Source organism: Apium graveolens, chromosome 4, assembly GCF_009905375.1.
Source record: "Apium graveolens cultivar Ventura chromosome 4, ASM990537v1, whole genome shotgun sequence".
Lineage (NCBI taxonomy): Eukaryota > Viridiplantae > Streptophyta > Magnoliopsida > Apiales > Apiaceae > Apium > Apium graveolens.
The window spans coordinates 4,527,242-4,548,287 of NC_133650.1; the positions used below are offsets into that span (position 1 = coordinate 4,527,242).

General features: G+C 37.5%; 1 protein-coding gene across 1 annotated transcript; it reads left to right on the plus strand.

Moving 5' to 3' along the window:
• The first annotated feature begins 17,982 nt into the window (after nt 1–17,982).
• Nucleotides 17,983–20,579, plus strand: LOC141717533 (protein JINGUBANG-like). The gene is made up of 2 exons (XM_074519655.1): nt 17,983–18,686; nt 19,477–20,579. Exons 1-2 carry the CDS (start codon nt 18,105–18,107, stop codon nt 20,197–20,199), a joined length of 1,305 nt encoding a protein of 434 aa, XP_074375756.1. The 5' UTR covers nt 17,983–18,104; the 3' UTR covers nt 20,200–20,579.
• The last annotated feature ends 467 nt before the right edge of the window (nt 20,580–21,046 follow it).

Consider the following 21,046-nt stretch of genomic DNA (forward strand, 5'->3'; position numbering starts at 1 on the left):
AACACCACCATGTATCCCATTGAGATTCTCTGTTGTTACACTGCTAGGGCCCTCTAGATTCATGTTGATGCTATCTTGATTAGCACCAGACCGATTATCAAAACCACCATTTATCGCGGTGAGATTTTCTGCAATTACACTACTAGTTACCTCCAAATTCTTGTTGATAATCTCTTCTTTCTCGCGTGCTTCACCACTAGTTTTAATAACATTACCAGCAATTTTGTTCCCGGACTTGAGATTAACCGTGCACGCCTTTGAAGAATCATAAGTAATTTTACACAAAACAATACTATGAGCAGAATCCAAACCAGCATTAATCCCACTCAAACTATACTCATGCATCTTGAAAAATCCAACTTTACTCCAATCAAACCCGAATCAATCTCATTAATTTCAAACGCCAAGTACCTCTTCTCCCCAACCACATTACCCTCTCCATCTCTGATTTGTTTCCGCGTTGTCTTTCCATCCCAGGTACCACACCCTGCCTTTTTCGAGGTATGCTCAGAAGTAACAAAACCAGCTTTTCTCGAACTAGCCTTTTTCGAATTATTTGATCTCGAAACTTTTGATAACTTGGAAAACACAAACATGCACTTCTCAGTGTCTTTAAGATGAGGCGAGAAGAACCAAGATTGATCATCGTCAGGAAAAACATGCCACGGATTCGAAGACGGACCGTAAACTTGTCTGAACTTGATGAAGTTGCATGGGAGTTGTTTTCCCATAATCATTGGCTTCAGATAATCAGTAATTAGTTCTTCGTCAAACGGATCAAACCTGAATCCTCTCGCGTATTTACTCGTTTCTTCCTCTGCCAGTGCCATCTTCCTTCTTTACTAGTCAAAAACAAACTCAAAATCAAACTCGAACTAGATTGTTGTAATAATAACAGTAACCCTAGATTGACAATCTCAGTAGCACTGCCTTGTCTATAGACAAGAATATGGAAACTTTGTAATGAGTTCAAAAACCAAAACAAACTATTAAATACACTCAAAACATCTATTTTAAGCTTATCAGTATGTAGTGATCCTGAAAATTCAAAATTTCTACTTTCTAAAGTTCACATTTTTCTACATTGATTGCTATATTATAGGTATGAACTGGAAGGGGATAAATAATACACGAATCTGATTTCTGATCCATGCTTTTCTGTTGTAGTTCTGCTTCTAACGAAACTAGTTTAAAAAGGCGATGTCCTCCTAGTTCATTGAAACTGAAATCCCCATTACTTCATACGCATTAACATACTAATTGAAACCTTTTCTTTTTCTATTTTCATTAGAATTTATCATACATACAGCAAGTCAAAAAATTGCAGCAACAAAAGACAAGAATCAATTCAGTAAAATCATAAAAAATTGCATTCATCAATCTTGGATGTTACATAAGTTTTTCAGTCTGCTAAATTATACAAATAAATTCAAAATTTGATACATTGAGTGGAAAGTTCAAAGAAGGACAATGTATGAACACAGAAGCCGCTTCTGCTAATACTTACCAATCACTTGCATAGCTGCTGCTAATAATCATTAAAAGCACATCTTCTTACTCATGCATAAATTCTCCTCTGCTTCAAATTTTCTCTTGCCAAGATTGCTTATACTGTTATCTTCCACTGGCCCTTCTTGCAGATCACATTCCAGAGTCCTCATTATCCAATCTACATCAAAACAGGGACCTAAATCGTCTACGTCTCCCTGAATATCAAAAGAGGGATCTATATCACCTAGGTCTCCCCAACTGAAACCCTCACTGCCGAGGCCATCAAAACCAGAATCCCCGAAAAAATCATCCAACTCTTGAAATTGAGTAGCAGCAGACCGATCATTAAGACCACCATGTATCCCAGTGAGATTCTCTGTTGTTACACCGCTAGGGCCCTCTACATTCGTGTTGATGGCTTCTTCTTTTTCTTTGGAAAAAGCATCCAACTCTTGAAATTGAGTAGCACCAAACCAATCATAAACACCACCATGTATCCCATTGAGACTCTCTGTTGTTACACTACTAGTTACCTCCAAATTCTTGTTGATAATCTCTTCTTTCTCGCGTGCTTCACCACTAGTTTTAATAACATTACCAGCAATTTTGTTCCCGGACTTGAGATTAACCGTGCACGCCTTTGAAGAATCATAAGTAATTTTACACAAAACAATACTATGAGCAGAATCCAAACCAGCATTAATCCCACTCAAACTATACTCATGCATCTTAAAAAATCCAATTTTACTCCAATCAAATCCAATCAAACCCGAATCAATCTCGTTAATCTCAAACGCCAAGTACCTCTTCTCCCCAACCACATTACCCTCTCCATCTCTGATTTTTTTTCGCGTTGTCTTTCCATCCCAAGTACCACACCCTGCCTTTTTCGAGGTATTCTCAGAAGTAACAAAACCAGCTTTTCTCGAACTAGCCTTTTTCGAATTATTTGATCTCGAAACTTTTGACAACTTGGAAAACACAAACATGCACTTCTCAGTGTCTTTAAGATGAGGCGAGAAGAACCAAGATTGATCATCGTCAGGAAAAACATGCCACGGATTCGAAGACGGACCGTACACTTGTCTGAACTTGATGAAGTTGCATGGGAGTTGTTTTCCCATAATCATTGGCTTCAAGTAATCAGTAATAAGTTCTTCATCAAAGGGATCGAACCTGAATCCTTTCGCGTATTTACTCGTTTCCTCCTCTGCCATCTTCCTTCTTTACTAATAAAAAACAAAGTCTCGAAAACAAACTCAGTAACCCTAGATTGTTGTAATGATAATAGTAATGTTGTAGTAATAATGTAGATAATGTGCGTGTGTGATCAGAGAGATTAGAGAGATTAGATATGAGAGAGATTAGAGCTATGAAGGATACGAGGCTATATATATAGATATTGTGGAAGCGAGTAATTTCTAATTTATCTTGGAAAGTGATTATAAGTTGTAACAATAAATTATTACAGCCTGTTTTCTTACAGGCTGGATGATCGGGTCAAACCCGGGGTTGTTTAAGTTTTAATAATCCACCCGAACGACCCGGCCCGACTACAATTCTTAATTATGTTTAAGTGAAAAGCATGAAATTAATCATTGATTTAATTTTTTTATTGATCAGTTTTTTTAAAATCAACATAAATTTATTATAATTTTGAGCTCGAAAATAAGTTTGCAAAACCTACTTTAACTCGAAATTGGCATGCTAAAATTAACAAATGATAATTTTTTTAGGGAACAAATGTTAATTATTGTGATCTTCTTTTTCTTTTTTAACTTGAAATTGTAATACTTAAATTACTAGTTGGCACATGTCTGAAATTAAAAATAATATCAAGTTATTATTTGCATAAAATTGAATCTCATAATTACTGCGAAATACATATGTATCTATCTATCTATTACTATATATTAAGTGGTAACACTAAGGACAAAAAGAGTCATTTTAATAATTGTGAAATACAATTTTGCCCTTTTATATTATAAAAATATAAAAATGACATTTTTACGCAATTTTTGTAAAAATTAAGTACTAATATTATTGTATCTAATAGCAATCGAACCCCAAACCTGCTACTTACAAATTTCATGTCACTAACACAAGTGCTACATATTTTAGTTTTTTAGTTCACTTTGAAATTTTTGTTTGATAACCCACATTCTCTCTTTTCATCAAATTCTTTTTTTATAACTTCAATTCTGGAGGGAATAAAATGTTGATTTATATTATTTATGTGACTCTGTTTTTTTAGTTTCACTATGAAATTTTAAAGCCACCACTTATTATTTAAGAAAAAAACTCTTTCTCTCTCACATAAATACACACATATATATTATTTTGTTAATTGTTATGATTCATATTTTTTATTATAATAAGTATTTCCTTATACTTTATTTGAATTTATTTTTAAAAAATCATAATTCAATTTAATTAAGTTTGACCTAGTGAGTTTACTAAATCAAGAGTATTCGGTTTAATTCGGAAGTACTTGAAGTGTATACTCGGATTAAAAATCAAATATATTAAAAAGTTAACTTTTGAAACTAATTTATTAGTATAGATATGTATAATATAAAAATTACATATTACTTTAAAGATGAAACCAACCAGAATAATATATATTACTCTTGTTCTTATCAATATTGTATACAACTGCATGATAACGGAAAAAACATTAATTATAATTCATTACAGAGGTGAAAATCTTTACCTTTTTAAGAAATCGGGCATATGTAGATTACATAATGAGATGAATGATTAAATTTTGTAATACACTTAAATAATTAAATAATTATATTGGTTCAATATTATTTTACAATTTATTTATTTGTGTGCTCTTTAATTCTTAATCTGAGCATGACCGAGTTTGACCTGAGCTAAACTCAAATGCGGGTTTTATTCGACTAATGAAAAATCACCTCGTGAATAAGTTCGAGTATGTGTACTCGGTCGATATCTTGGCTAAGACGGTCGAATTTTTGAATAATGATTTCGATTAGTCAGTTAGTGAGTCGAAAAATAAAATATTAAAATTTAATCTAATATCAATAATGTATTAAATATAGTACATTTAATTATTTGTTATTAAGTATATTTCTAAAATAAGAAAATTAGTACTAAAAATTTTATTAAATTAGACAATAATTCACACCCTCGTATTGGCTAATTTAGTTTTTATCATGATACTTTTTTGAATGTACTTCATTTGTTATTATATTTTAAGAGAGCGTGTCATTTTTTTCATTAGTTTTAATATCTATTGCACTCTTATTAATTTAACCAATGTTTTTCCAATTTATTTCACTCACCTCACATATATAAAATTCATTTTATCAACCTAAGTATCAACAATTGAGGGCTGAGACGTGATAGGGATAAATAAATCCTGATTGTATAATTAAGTACTGCAAGGTGTGGGCTGCTAGGCCCAATAAAAAGATATACGATATTCAGACCAGAAAGGTTAAGCCTGATGGACCAAATCAGGTCTGGTGGAATAAAAAAGGCCCAAAAGCCCTGATTATTAATTAATTTCGTAATTAATTAATAAGGGAAAAAATCAGCTGTTGAGAAGAGTCCTGATAAGGATATAAATCCTTATAGATAAACCTCAAGGGGACCTAAAAGGATAAGGAATCAGTTTCCTACTATCTAGGACTCCAAAGTCCATTCTAATTATGAGACTTGCCCACCAAGTCTCCTATACCAAGTCCAATTCAAGGACCACCAACATCTATATAAGGGGTCTCACCCCACACATCAGAACTACGTTTTTTGACTTGATCCTTGGCAATCAGCAAGGTACGTAGGCATCTTGTTAAGGCAGATTGAGTTACGAAACACAAGAGCAGTCAAATCGAGCTTCGAAGCTCACGTTCCTTAGTATTAAATACAGCAATTATATATATTAGTTTTTAATCCATAACATTTGGCGTCGTCTGTGGGAACACGGAACAATAACCATGGCGAGAACACGGAGAACAACCAGCACTCTGGAGGAAGGAACACCTTCAGGGACAACTCAGGTGATTTCGTCAACCGTGGAGGTTCCGCCCCATTCGACTTATGCATCTACTCAGGGGGATGCCCAGATAGGGGGAACTCAACCTCAGCCACAAGGGACAACTCCCTCGATTATTCAAGGTACGAATCCTCAAGTTCAACAAGTACATATACCTGTGAATTCTCGACCCGTCGGGTATGAATATTCAACTATTGTTACTACTAACCCCCCTTATGGGATGCCCCTACGCCCTGAGGTTGGAGGGAGCGGATATGCTGGGCGAAGCGAAGCACGAGGGCGGTCACCCCCCTATATACGAGGTTTGGATCCTATCCCTGAGGATCGAGAATTTTCTGATCCATACACTGAGAGAGACTCCGAATCTTCGGATGATGAAGTGGCCCCGAGAAGGAGGCGTCCTGGAAAAGAGCCAATGGCCGATGGAAGGCAACGCCCCCAAAGCACCCCAGGGGCGAATCCCCAAGAAGTGCAGGAAAAGATCAGGGCTCATGAGGCTGAAATCCAAAGGCTGAGGCGTGATTTGGAGGCTCACCAAGCCACCAGACCCCACATACCTCCTAGGGGGAGAAATCCTCCTCCTATCATAGACCTGGATGGTCCGGTAAGAAGAAGGGCTGCTGTCCCAAGAACTGATCCAAGCAATCTCCTTCCCCTTGGAGATCCTGATGATCCAACTCCACCCTTCACAGAGGAGATAATGAATGCTCATATCTCAAGGAAATTCAAGATGCCCACTATCAAAGCCTATGATGGCACGGGAGATCCCGCTAATCATGTTAGGACATTCTCTAATGCACTGCTGCTGCAACCCGTGAATGATGCTATAAAGTGTCGGGCCTTCCCTCAAACCCTGTCGGGTATGGCTCAAAGATGGTACAGTCGCCTGCCCCCAAATTCTATTGGATCGTTCAGAGAATTAAGTCAGGCTTTTATTAAACAATTCATCAGTGGAAGAGTCCATGAGAAAAGTTCAGCATCTCTTATGAGTCTTGTGCAGGGAGCTAAGGAATCCTTAAGAGATTACCTGAATCGTTTTACAAAGGAGGCTTTAAAAGTCCCAGACCTTGATGATAAGGTAGCCATGATAGCACTGCAACAAGGAACTAGGGATGAGTTTTTCAAGATGTCTTTGGCCAAACGACCCCCTGAGAGCATGTTGCAGCTCCAAGAGAGGGCAGGGAAGTATATCAAGGTTGAAGAAAGTATGAGGAAGACCGTAGTAAGTAATGAGCCCACTGGAGGCAAGAAACGAAAAACTGATTTGGAGTATATCGCTAAGGACAAATATCCTAGAACCGAACAAAACCCTGATTCAACCCCCAAGAAGGGAGGACCTGGGCAAAAGTTCAATGAATACACTAAGCTGAATGCTCCCAGAAGTCATATTTTGATGGAGATTGAGAAAGACAGAGATATTCGCTGGCCTAAGCCCTTGAAGGCTGATCCCGCCAAGCTAGATAAGGGCAAGTATTGCAGGTTTCACAAAGATGTTGGCCATGACACCGATGAGTGTAGGCAGTTGAAAGATGAAATTGAGTTTTTGATTCGAAAAGGAAGATTGAACAAGTATACTGGAGATGGAGGAGACAGAAATAATAATGGAAGGAAGAACTTTGAAGATCGTAGGAGGGACCAAGATGATCAGGGGCGGAATCCCCAACCTAGAGGACCAGTTATAAACACCATTTATGGAGGGCCGAGACCTCGAGGGCCTGTGATAAACACGATCTTTGGAGGTCCAACTGCTGCTGGATTGTCCAAAAATTCCAGAAAGGCATATACTAGAGAGGTTATGCATATTGTTGGAGAAGCCCCGAAGAGGGCCAGGACAGAAGTAACATTGGCTTTTGATGATTCCGACCTAGAGGGTGTGAAGTTTCCCCATGACGACCCACTGGTCATAACGCCGATAATAGGAAATAGCCCGGTTAAGAGGGTCCTTGTGGATAATGGTGCTTCTGTGTATATCTTGCTCCATGACACCTTTCTAAGGATGGGGTATAACGACTCCCAGTTGACACCAACCGACATGCCGATATATGGATTTGCTGGAGTAGAATGTCCTGTGGAAGGGATAATTAAATTACCAACCGCCATAGGTACGGAGCCAAGGCAAGCAACGCAGATGCTGGACTTCGTGGTGGTAAAGGCTAGTTCAACTTATAATGCTATCATGGGGAGAACAGGGATACATGCCTTCAAGGCAGTCCCCTCTTCCTACCATTCAGTCATGAAGTTTCCCACCCGAAACGGGATTGGAGAAGAGAGAGGAGACAAAAAAATGGCTAGAAGCTGTTATGTGGCCTCTTTGAGGGCAGATGGAGTCGGGGGGCAGGTTCTTCCTATTGAAGATATGGATGTTCGAGAAAATGATGAGAATAGAGGAAGGCCAGCAGAAGAATTGGTTTCAGTTCCTTTAGATCCCAAGAATCCTGAGAGGATGACTTTCATTGGAGCCACGTTAGAGGAGCCCCTTAGAGGGAAGTTAGTGAAATTTTTGCAAGAAAATAGTGATGTGTTTGCATGGTCAGCAGCTGATATGCCAGGCATAGACCCGGAGTTAATTACTCACAAGCTAAACGTGGATCCAAGCCGGAAGACAGTGAAACAAAAGAAAAGAAATTTTGCCCCGGAAAGACAAGAGGCTATAAGGCAGGAAGTGGAAAAGCTCTTAGAGGCTGGTTTCATTGAGGAGATTCAATTTCCGGAGTGGTTAGCAAACCCTGTAATGGTGAAGAAGGCTAATGAAAAGTGGAGGATGTGTATAGACTTCACCGATCTGAATGATGCATGCCCCAAAGACTGTTTTCCGCTGCCTAGAATTGATACCTTGATTGATGCCACCGCTGGACATGAGATGCTGAGTTTCATGGATGGGTTTAGCGGATATAACCAGATCAAAATGCATAAGAATGACATTCCAAAGGTATCATTTATCACTGACTTTGGTGTTTATTGTTATCTTGTTATGGCGTTTGGTCTCAAGAATGCAGGAGCCACCTATCAAAGGTTGGTGAATAGAATTTTTAAGGATCTTATTGGTAAGACTATGGAAGTCTATGTTGATGACATGTTAGTCAAGAGTCTAGTAAAGACTGATCATATAGCCCATTTAAGGGAAGCTTTTGAGGTCCTGAGGTACCACAAGATGATGTTGAATCCTACGAAGTGTGCTTTCGGAGTAGGATCTGGAAAATTCTTGGGACTGATGGTCTCAAAGAGGGGAATTGAGGCTAACCCGGATAAGATAAAGGCAATCCTGGACATGGAACCACCAAAAACTGTTAAGGATGTTCAGAAGCTTACAGGAAGGGTTGCTGCGTTAGGACGATTCATCTCCAAGTCAGGAGACAAGTGCTTGTCATTTTTCAAGTCACTAAAGAACATCAAAGACTTCGTATGGAGTGAGGAAAATCAGAAGGCATTTGAAGAGTTAAAGAAGTATATGGGCCAGGCCCCGTTGTTGGCCAAGCCAGTTCTGAATGAAGTTTTATTCTTGTACTTGGCTGTTTCAGAGAGCGCCTTGAGCGCGGTGTTGGTTAAGGAGGAACTGAAAGTCCAGAAACCCGTATACTATGTCAGCAAAATTTTGCATGGTGCTGAGTTGAATTATTCAGCCATTGAGAAATTCGCTTTAGCCTTGGTAATGGCTTCAAGAAAGCTGCGTCCTTATTTTCAAGCTCACCAAATTGAAGTGCTAATAAATCAGCCACTGAGAAATATCATTCACAGTCCCAAGGCAAGTGGGAGACTGATTAAGTGGGCAATAGAGTTGGGAGAGTTCGATCTCAAGTATAAGCCACGTACGGCCATAAAAGCCCAGGCACTAGCTGACTTCGTGGTGGAATGTACCATACCCAACCAAGAAGTCGGGGGGCAGGAAGATACCATACCTCAAGACAAGAGAGTCGACAATGGGGACAGGGAGAAGAATGACAAGGAGAAAGAATATTGGGTTCTCTATTTTGATGGAGCTTCAAAAACAAATTCCAGTGGAGCAGGGTTGGTTTTGCAAAGCCCTGATGGGTTCTTAATTGAGTATGCTATGAAGCTAGATTTTCCAACCACAAACAATGAGGCAGAGTATGAAGCCCTGATAGCTGGCCTTGGTTTAGCTGGGACACTTAGAGTAAAAAACTTAAAGGTTCGTGGAGACTCGAAGCTGATCATATCCCAGGTAAAGGGAGAATTTGAGGCAAGGGATGATACGATGGCTAAGTATGTCCGCCTAGTAAGGGCTGTGATGACCCAATTTAATGAATGCCATGTTGAACACATTCCAAGGGAAGAAAATGTTAAAGCAGATGCGCTATCAAAGTTCGCTTCATCTGAGATTGAAGAAAGTTCAGGAAGTGTGTACTTCCGTGTTTTGAAGACACGGAGCATAGATGTTAAGCTAGTAGCTCCCATAGGCTTGGGGACATCATGGATTGATCTCATCAAGGCTCACATTCAGACCGGTTGGTTGCCAAGTGATGCAACTGAAGCACGGAAGTTAACTGTTCGGGCACTAAGATACTCTTTGATAGATGGGATTCTTTACAAAAGATCTTTCGTGGTTCCCTACTTGAGGTGTCTCAGGCCCGATGAGGCACGCTTGGCTCTTGAAGAAGTGCATGAAGGTATTTGTGGACAACACTTGGGGGGCAGGGCCTTGGCTCATAAGATAACCCGTTTAGGCTTCTATTGGCCAGAAATGATGGCTGATACCAAAGAATATGTGAAGAAGTGTGATCGCTGTCAGAAGCATGCACCAGTCGTCAGACAACCCCCCGAGATGCTGACCTCTATCAACTCACCTATTCCCTTTGCTATGTGGGGGATGGATATTTTAGGGCCTTTCCTTATGGCCACGGCATAAAGGAAGTTTCTGATTGTAGCCATTGATTATTTCACTAAGTGGATTGAAGCCAAGCCCTTAGCCAAAATCACAACTAAGCAAGTTGCACAATTCCTGTGGGAAAACATTATGTGCCGATATGGAATTCCCCGTATCCTCGTCACTGACAATGGAACACAATTCAACAACGAGGAATTTAAGAAGTATTGTGAAGAAAATGAAATTGAGTTACGGTTCACCTCTGTGGCTCACCCACAAGCTAATGGGCAAGCAGAAGTTGCAAATCGAATAATCCTGGATGGATTAAAGAAGAGGATCGAGAAGTCGAGAAATAATTGGGTGGATGAGATACTTCCCATATTATGGGCTTATAGGACTACCTGTAGAGTCACGACAGGTGCAACCCCTTTCATGTTGGCATATGGGGCAGAAGCAGTAGTTCCCGTGGAGATATCACATTCCTCTCCAAGGATTCAGGCTTTCAACGCAGAAGAAAATGAGGAAGGGCAGAGGTTAGCCCTGGATTTAATCGATGAAGTGCGAGATAAAGCACATGCAAAGATAGTAGAATATCAGAAAAAGGCTTCATTCTACTACAACCTAAGGGTTAAAGAGAGGTTTTTCAAACAAGGAGACCTAGTCTTGAGAAAAATAGAGGCTTCTGGTGTCGGACAGAAAGGAAAGCTTGCCCCAAATTGGGAAGGGCCGTATAGAGTCAAGAGCGTTCAGGGTAGAGGAACCTACAAGCTGGAGACTATGGATGGTTTTGAAGTCCCGAGAACCTGGCACGCACAAAACCTGAAGGTTTACTACGTGTAAGATGGTCGAAGTACGATTCTCACTTGTCATTGTGACAAGTAGGTTTAAAAGCACCTTGAAGCTTTGTTTGCATAGGATTTTTATTTTCTAGCTATTATAGATCAGGGTCGAACCCATATTATGTAAGGTTTTGGAAAATCAGACTAGAAATTGAAGAGTTCGAAATTATTTCAACCTATGGATGTTTGAGTTGTGATAATACTTGTGTGGCCCATTAAGCCAAGTTTGAATATTAAAGTATCGAAAAATGAAGGAGAGAATGCAAATAAGGAAAGTAGCATATAAAATAACCCCGGAGGGATAATAAGTTCTGATACAAGCAAAAGTCCACACATAAATTAAAGATAAAATTACAGAATAGAAAAACTACTCCTCCATGCGGGAGCCTTCATTCTCTTTCTCCTTATCAGCGCCTTCAGCGTCCTTCGCAGGAGAAGCGGGAGGAGAAGCAGTGTTAGGATCCAATATGCGATCATCTGGATGAGGGGAGTTGAAGAGGGCGTCTATGCTGTCCTCCGACTCAGCCTGCTCGGGACTTATGAAGTCCTTAGGGTCGACTAAGCCCGGGTGCTTCTCAGAAACCGCCTTTACGGCCGCATCCCATCCCTGAGTGAACTGTAGGGAATAAAGACCATCATCATGAATCTCCATGAGATTCTTAAACTTGTCAGAATCCATGTAGTCATCGATGAGCTTATCCTTATCGCTCCTAAGTTTCACCAGCTCGGAATAGCCTTAGCCAGCTCCTCTTTCTTCGTATCCAGCTTCTTCTCTAGCACCTTGGCTCTCTCCTCCCACTTCTTCATCTCCTTCTCAAAAACATCAGAGTTACCCTTCCAAGATCTAGCCTGATGTAGGGCCGCCTGGAAGTAGGTATTACTCTGCAAAGAAATATGTATGAGTTAGCACAAGTTTGTTGGAATACAAGAAAGTTGGGATTCAAAGAAGAAGAGAAAGAAAATTACCGCAGCTTGGGCTTGAGAACCCAGAAGCTCAATAGTCTCAATGTCACTCCCCGTAACAATGTCAGTAAAGTCATGGGGAGTGACGGAGTGGTAAGACCAATCCTTAGCGTGTTTGGTGGATCCAACCACCGTATCGCTCCTCCTAAAGCCCCAGTTAGGCCTGAAGGAATGTGCTATCCCCAGGGGCGGCTGGAGTGATCCTAAGGTGGGGTGGAAGTATGTACAGGGTATTCATAGACTCTATTCTATCATCTAACTCATGAAAAGTGTTACCATGATTATACGAATCTAACTCAGATAGAGAAGGATATTCATCACCTCTCGAGTTAATCATGTCAATGAGAGAAGTATATGGAGATTGAATTTGAATGTTTGTACCTCTCTTAGAGACATTCATCTTCTGCAAACGAGCCAAGTCGCGGTCCGCCATTGATATGCTTCGTTTAAAAGCTTGAAACCCAGAAATACTTGAGAATGGTGGAGCTACGGTGGCTGTGTGCTCGCCGGAAATCGCCTACTCAAAGGGAGAACTCTAGAGAAGTTTGTGGGAGAAAATGAGAAATGAGAAATGAGAAGTGAAGTGAGGATTCTCACTTCACACTACACTTATATAGGCGAAAAGCTCGGAATACGAGGCGTTTCTAGGCCCATTTAGCCAGGCCCAACCTAAAAGCCCATCTACTATAAATATCAGGAATAATCTAGAAGCTCCTATGGAAAATGAATGGTCAAAAATCGACCAGAATTTTAAACTGGATCGATCAGAGTCCTGATCGACGCAAAAAAGGATCCTGATCGATATCTCATTCGAACAGGAAGGAAGAAATCCCCTAAGTTCGATCAGAGTCCTGATCGACCCCGAAAAAGATCCTGATCGATAACTCATTCGAACAGAAGGAAGAAATCCCCTAAGTTCGATCAGAGTCCTGATCGACCCCGAAAAAAATCCTGATCGATTCCTCACTCGAACAGAAGGGAAGAAATCCCCTAAGTTCGATCAGAGTCCTGATCGATCCGAAAAAGATCCTGATCGATTCCTCATTCGAGCAAGAAGGAAGAAAAATGCTAAGATCGATCAGAGTCCTGATCGATATAAAAGATAATCTAGATCGATATTTCATTCGATCAGAGCGATAGAAAGCCATTTAGATCGATCAGAATCCTGATCGAAATCTATCAGGAATCCTGGTCGATTAAGCTCATGTTTCAATCGACTAGAATGACACATTAAAGACCAGTTCGATCAGAGTCCTGGTCGAAATCGATCAGGAATCCTGATCGAAGATCACGTCGACCAGAATGTTAATTCCTGAGCTAGTTCGATCAGGATCCTGATTGAAATCGGTCAGGAATCCTGATCGATTTTTTATACATCCTGATCGATTTTAAGGCTGAAAATTAGGGAAAAATCCCGGAAAATTAGGGAAAAATCCAGAAATTAGGGAAAAATCCCAGAAAATTAGGGGAAAATCCAGAAATTAAGGATAAATCCCATAAAATTAAGGATAAATCCCAGAAAATTAGGGGAAAATCCCAGAAAATTAGGGGAAAATCCAGAAATTAAGGATAAATCCCAGAAAATTAGGGGAAAATCCCAGAAAATTAGGGGGAAATCCAGAAATTAAGGATAAATCCCAGAAAATTAGGGAAAAATCCCAGAAAATTAGGGGGAAATCCAGAAATTAAGGATAAATCCCAGAAAATTAAGGATAAATCCCAGAAAATTAGGGAAAAATTCCTGGAAATTAGGATAATTCCTGAATTAAAGGAAAAGTTGTTGTAAATGTGTAGGTCGCTCCACACTTTACGCAAAAACAAAACCCTGTAAGGGAATGAATAGACTTAACTTCTGCGAAACATAATCAACGTTTCCCAAAAGTTGGGGGGCAAATGATAGGGATAAATAAATCCTGATTGTATAATTAAGTACTGCAAGGTGTGGGCTGCTAGGCCCAATAAAAAGATATACGATATTCAGACCAGAAAGGTTAAGCCTGATGGACCAAATCAGGTCTGGTGGAATAAAAAAGGCCCAAAAGCCCTGATTATTAATTAATTTCGTAATTAATTAATAAGGGAAAAAATCAGCTGTTGAGAAGAGTCCTGATAAGGATATAAATCCTTATAGATAAACCTCAAGGGGACCTAAAAGGATAAGGAATCAGTTTCCTACTATCTAGGACTCCAAAGTTCATTCTAATTATGAGACTTGCCCACCAAGTCTCCTATACCAAGTCCAATTCAAGGACCACCAACATCTATATAAGGGGTCTCACCCCACACATCAGAACTACGTTTTTTGACTTGATCCTTGGCAATCAGCAAGGTACGTAGGCATCTTGTTAAGGCAGATTGAGTTACGAAACACAAGAGCAGTCAAATCGAGCTTCGAAGCTCACGTTCCTTAGTATTAAATACAGCAATTATATATATTAGTTTTTAATCCATAACAAGACGATTTAGTAATGAGTATGTTCGCTTTTTTCACTCATTCATTTTTTAGTCTCAACCAAACAGATAGAGATTGACATTAATCTTGCTCCGCCTGAACTCGTTAAAATCCCATCCCCGGGAATTTAGGAAATTCTTAGTGGGCGGAGAACGAGAAAATTTTTATAAAAAATTTTGGGATCTATCTGTGCCTAATTCTTTTAATATGTCTTGCACTCTTATTAATTTTTATAAAAAAAATTATAAATTGTTTTTTATTAGTTTTAATATGTCTTGCACTCTTATTAATTTATCCAATATTTTTCCAATTTATTTCACTCACCTCACATATATAAAATTCACTTTGTCAACCTAAATATCAACAACTGGGGTTCAGACGATTTAGTAATGAATATGCTCGCTTTTTTCACTCTTCATTTTTTAGTCTCAACCAAACAGATAGAGATGGACATTAATCTCGCTTCTCCTGAACCCATTACAATCCCGTCCCCGGGAATTTAGGAAATTCTTAGTGGGCGGAGAACGAGAAAATTTTTATAAAAAATTTTGGGATCAGGGCGAAGTCTAAAATTTGTATTTCTCCGCACGACCCCGATTGTGTGTATAATAGGATTTAAAATATTATTATTTTTTTAAAATAATTTATACTTTTCTTGATAATTTTTTTTACAATGAAATATAATATCTATTTTTAATTTATCATTTCTTTATATTATAAATCAATTTTAATATGATTTTATATTAAAAAATTAAGATATTATTAATATTTTTATATAATACGAATTAGTAGGTTATTTTTAATCATAAAAACTTATTAAAAATATAAAATTATTAATTTTAATTATTTCCCAAATATCGCGGGAATTCTCAATCGAGTCGGGAGTTGAGAGGAAAAGAAACTCCATGATAACACTTCCCGAATGACAGGGTTTTCGCAGCTTATGTTGATTCCAAGTATCAAATCACTGGACATCAGTCTATCAGACAACATAATTTACTTATCTTCCCTGAACAAAACTGTTAAAGCATGGAGAATCTCAGATCTCAAATGCATGAAAACAAACCAAGCTGCTAGTAGCAGAAAACGGTGTTCTCTAGACTGCATCTGATGATGCACAGTCAAAGTATGGCGCCGCAATTTTGGTAGTGAAAATTTGTGTCTCAATGCCCTCACCGTTACTTTACCAGCTAATTACTATATTAGTAGGAGGGTCATCGTCCTGACTTGTAACCATCTGTCTGCTATAATGGATCGATTAATTAAATATCTCTCTTTATGAAATTGAGATCGATGTCGTACTTAACGTGTTTTTTCTCAAAATGAATTGAATATGCGGAAATGAAATCGTAATATACGATTAAAATATAATACAAATGAAAGCACACATATCTCATGAAAATAATTACAACTCATAAGAATGAAATATTGTAGAGTTATTTATAGAGTTATTATAGTTGTTTACATGGTACAATTATTGATACAAAATACAATAAATATGAGGTAATCTTACTTTCCATATTATAAAATGTAATGATTAAATATGAAAACCAACATATTAAATATAATATTGTACAATTGACAATATAAATACATTTTTCAATATACATCATTTTTTATGATATATATATTAATAGATAGGTCAGTAATCAATGGTAATGAAAATTGAAAAATGGACTAAATTGGTTGAACTACAGATTTACGGTTTATCAAAAATCGAGAATTTATCGAAATGCTAAATTGAAATAATATCGAACATATTTTTATATTCTTTTTAAAATATATAAGTAAAATAATTATATTTCAGATGTGTAAAATTGCATTTGTACATCCGTACTAAGTTATAACATTATTTTGTGTGTATTATTTATTAAAATAATAAGAGTTTTAATCATCTTTACGCATCTCTTTTCTTCTTCCCTTATCTTTTTTCAGTTTCTATTCGACAACCGTCTGATTTCTTCATTTAAAATCGTCATTCTTCACCAACTCGATGTTGAGTATATTTCTTCTTCCTTTTCTTCTCTTCATAGCCTCAAATTGTGTGTTTTATTCGTCAAATTTTGATCGGAAAATTGCCGATTTTGATCAAAAATGACAAAAATGTTGTATGCTCCGATTTTGCTCAATAGATTGTTTGGTTGTCTTGTAGCAATTTATCGGCGAAATTTTCGATTTACATACCACTGCAGTAATCTTATAACTCTTTTACTTATACCTTTGAAAAAACTTTAAATTGGTTAATGTAAAAAAAATGATTCACCTTACTATTGTAAAATATTAATGTAACTGTAATGAACTTGATATTTTAATATTTTATGATATATATTCAAAATCTTCAAACCAGTCTTAGTTTATATTCGATTTGGTCATATAATAAGAATCTCAACTTAATTATAAACCCCCTCTCATAACCCACTCTTTTATTCATATACAAAGAGAATACCTATTATATTTCTTAAATTTAATATTTGATACACTAACATTGTCATTTTCATATTAGCTAACATATTAAATTTATTTGCTGAAAATAAATTTATTTTATATAAAGTCTTCAAAAAAACAAGAATTTAGTATATATACAGGCAAATATTATTAAATTTTAGATATCTAATTATAGGTTGTTAATATTCAATGATACATGGTAACATATATAATATTATTAATACTAATGAGTTAGGTATAATTAATATATGTTATTAAATATGGCAATTATTTATATTTATTAATAATGAGTAATAATGATTTAAGTGTAATTAATGCATGATATTAAATTTGACAATTATTTGTATTTATTATTGAGGGGTAAATTAGTAATTTGGAATAAATTGTCTCATCCAACCCCTTATTTGCTCTATTATATATATAATAGATGTTCTTTCTTATGAAAACTAATTTATCTTATGAACTTTAAAATGTTTAGCTGCTCAGAATTAGCAGAAGGAATTTAACCTATTAAATTCGTATCAAATAATGTTAAATTTATAGTTCGATTTTGAGCTTGGATTCATGTCGAGGAATATGAGATCGTATTGGATCGGATCGGATATTTAGGAGTATGGGCCAATCATTTTAAGTAGTACTCCCTCCGTTCCTAAATACTTTAACCGTTTGTATTGGACACGTTTGTCAATGCACTTTTTTTATTATTAATATCTTTAATTTTATAGTATTAAATTAAAAAACTTCATTATATTAAACTATTGATAAATACGAATCCAACAAGATCACTCATCATTATATTTGATCTTATAGATTATACGTAAATTAGTAATCAATCGTTTACCATGAATAATCTAAAAAGTCATAATGGGAAACGTTTTTTTTAGGACGGAGGGATCATAAGAAGAAAGAACATTTCTTTAACACAAGAGTACTGCAGCATTTTATACAATCTCCACACTTTTCTTCTCCTTCAATACTTCTAATCATCTTAGATCATTATTCAGCAACTAAGCCAGTAGCCAGAACATATTTGCAACAAAGATCCAAAACAATTTAGCTAACAATATCATGAAACCAACAGAAGAGCCTCCAATTATGAACGTCCCATCTTTCGCAATACGAGAAAACCACAACATCGAATTTTTACGAAGCATTTCGCTTAGACAAGACACCTCTGAAAATTTCTCCGAAAATCCATCGTTTACGCCACCACGCCTATCCACTCCCATTGCACTCTCCGCATTCTCACTCACCGATTCACAACCTCTAACGCCCTCTCTGCATTCCCCGCAAAAAAATAACACATCCGCCATCACAACGTGCAAGTGCATTATGTCCGTCCTTAAAAAGGACGGGCAGGTCTTGTCAATAGCGGTATCTGAAGGTACAGCTTACACTGGCTCTGATACAAATGTGATACGGATATGGAAACTTCCGGAGTTCACTGAGTGCGGTCAGTTAAAGAGCAAAGCAAAGATGGTTGTTGCAATTCAAGTATCGAATGACAGAGTTTTTGCAGCTTATGCAGATTGCAAGATTAGGATTTGGAGTCGTCGTACTTGGGAGGGAATGACTAAACATGTTAGAGTAGCAACTATTCCGAAGATGGGAGGCTACGTTCGGAGCTACATCTCCGGTAAAGATAAGATGGTACTAATTGAATTAGTTAGCCAATATTAATCAGCATTTAAATTTTGTCTATTTACTATGCTTTATTGTGGTTGCTGGAGATATAATGTGCATATAATTGCTGATATTACTTCGGTGACGAAAGTTGCATGGTGGTTGAGTGAATGTCTTGATCAAATTTATTGATGTTGATCTGCAATTATTGATGTTGATCTGCAATTAACGTTTCTAGATTTGTTTTTGGGTTCCTCTCAAAAGGCCTCGTACTAATGGAGTTATCTTGTTGTTTATATTCTAACAATCTGCCCCTCCCATAACCGACGTGATACAACTCCTAACAGATCCATCATAACTCAAAAGACGGAAAAAGTAAGATTGTATTAAAATTCTTCAGCTTCCTCATCTACTCATACAAAACTATACATCTTTCCCAGTTTGGAGATGTACTACTTCCTGAAATCGAAATGAGTGATTGATCTGTATAATCGAAATGAATGTAGTTAGAACAAAGTCTATATGTTCTATTTGAGTTCAGACAACTTCTTTTAATATGTTTACTGTTTTGCACCAAACTCTCCGTTGTGTTATGTAAAGTACATCAGAACACCACATGAACACCTTTAATGTCGTCGAACAGGAAAAACATCGTTGTAGGGTACTGATAACTCTGTAATCTGGTAATCTGGTTATCATCAAGAGTGTTTTAACCTTTCTATATGAATTTTTTTAATTGATGATTGTCGAATCATAGTATTAATGCTTAAGTACTGCATATGTTAAGATTTTGAACTGTTTACTGTACATGTAACAGATGAAGCACATTGCTCCGATATCATCACTGGCTATCAATCTACCAGACGACATTATTTACTCTTCTTCTCTGGACAGAACTGTTAAAGTATGGCGAATTTCTGATCTCAAATGCATCGAGACAATTCAAGCACATTCAGCTCCCGTAAATGCTATTGCCCTTGGTGACGATGGTGTCCTCTACACAGCATCAGATGATGCCACAGTCAAAGTGTGGAGACGAAACTTTTGTAGAGGTGATCGCCCCCACGCCCTCACCGTGACATTACAGGCAAAATACTCACCTGTTAAAGCACTAAGCCTAAGTTCTGAAGGTGGAGTACTATATGGAGGCTGCACTGATGGTTATATTCACTATTGGACAAAGGGTTGGTTTTCAGGGCAATTGCAATACGGTGGACCACTCAAGGGGCATACTCATGCAGTAATGTGCTTGACAAGTTTTGCTAATCTTGTAGTTAGTGGTTCAGCTGATTCAACGAGTCGGGTCTGGATCAGGCAGCAGGACGGTGAGCACACTTGCATTGCTGTTCTTGAGGGTCATCGTGGTCCGATCAGGAGCCTGGCTGCATTTCAGGGAAGGATGCTGGACGAGAGTGATCAAGATGAGTGCATTGTTTGCACGGGAAGTATGGATGGAGTGCTCAAAGTGTGGAGGGTTATGTGCACCAACAATACGAGTTCAAAACGTATTGGTTCAGACTACTTTGTGTTAAAGCCTTAACAGAGGCTTCTTTCAATTTTAAGTATGTAGTTTTAGGTAGTTACTCTCGTGAATGTATCGTTGTGATCCAGTGCTCAGACAAGTAGCTAGCATTGTCCAAACATGTAAAATGTGAAATTTCTTCTCAAATTAACAAATGAGTTGGATATAATGTCATGACACAACTATTAGATTATCCGATTGCCTGTGAAAATGATACTAAGAGGAATATATATCAGACCGCGAGATTGTACTCATGAAATCAGTAGTGAACTCAAGCTCATCTCTGAGATAATTAAACAATATCTGATACCACTTCTGAGAGGTACAAATTTGAGTACATTAAACAACTAATCAAATAAGCTTAAAAAACAGAACTGATCATTTACCTGCAACTAGAATACAGCAAGTAGTTGATTTCTGCAGTGCAAATCACATTATACGATGTACATTTCCGGCTCTATTTTGCATTTGGATGACAGCAGTATCAGAATCACTCTGATCACTTTCATCGTCCTCTGCTGGCGTTGATGATCTTGTCACTAATCGATAAATAATGTAACAAAGTAAACGTAAAGCCAAAATCGTGCCTATTACTACTAAAATTGTCACTACATAAGATTCAAAAGAAGATATTTTACAACCGAATAATATACCTAAACAAATCATTGGCTGATTTATGTATATTCGAGATGCTAAAATTGCAAGCTCAAGGAAGGACTAAGAAGCCTGTGTGTTTCGTCTAGTTGTATTCGTGCAAACTAAGCAAAGAATTATAGGTAACTTCACTTTTGGATGAAGAGAATATATCTTGTAAAAAGTAATGCATCCTGGTTTCAACTAGTTTGGCAAACTTTCTGAACTTCAA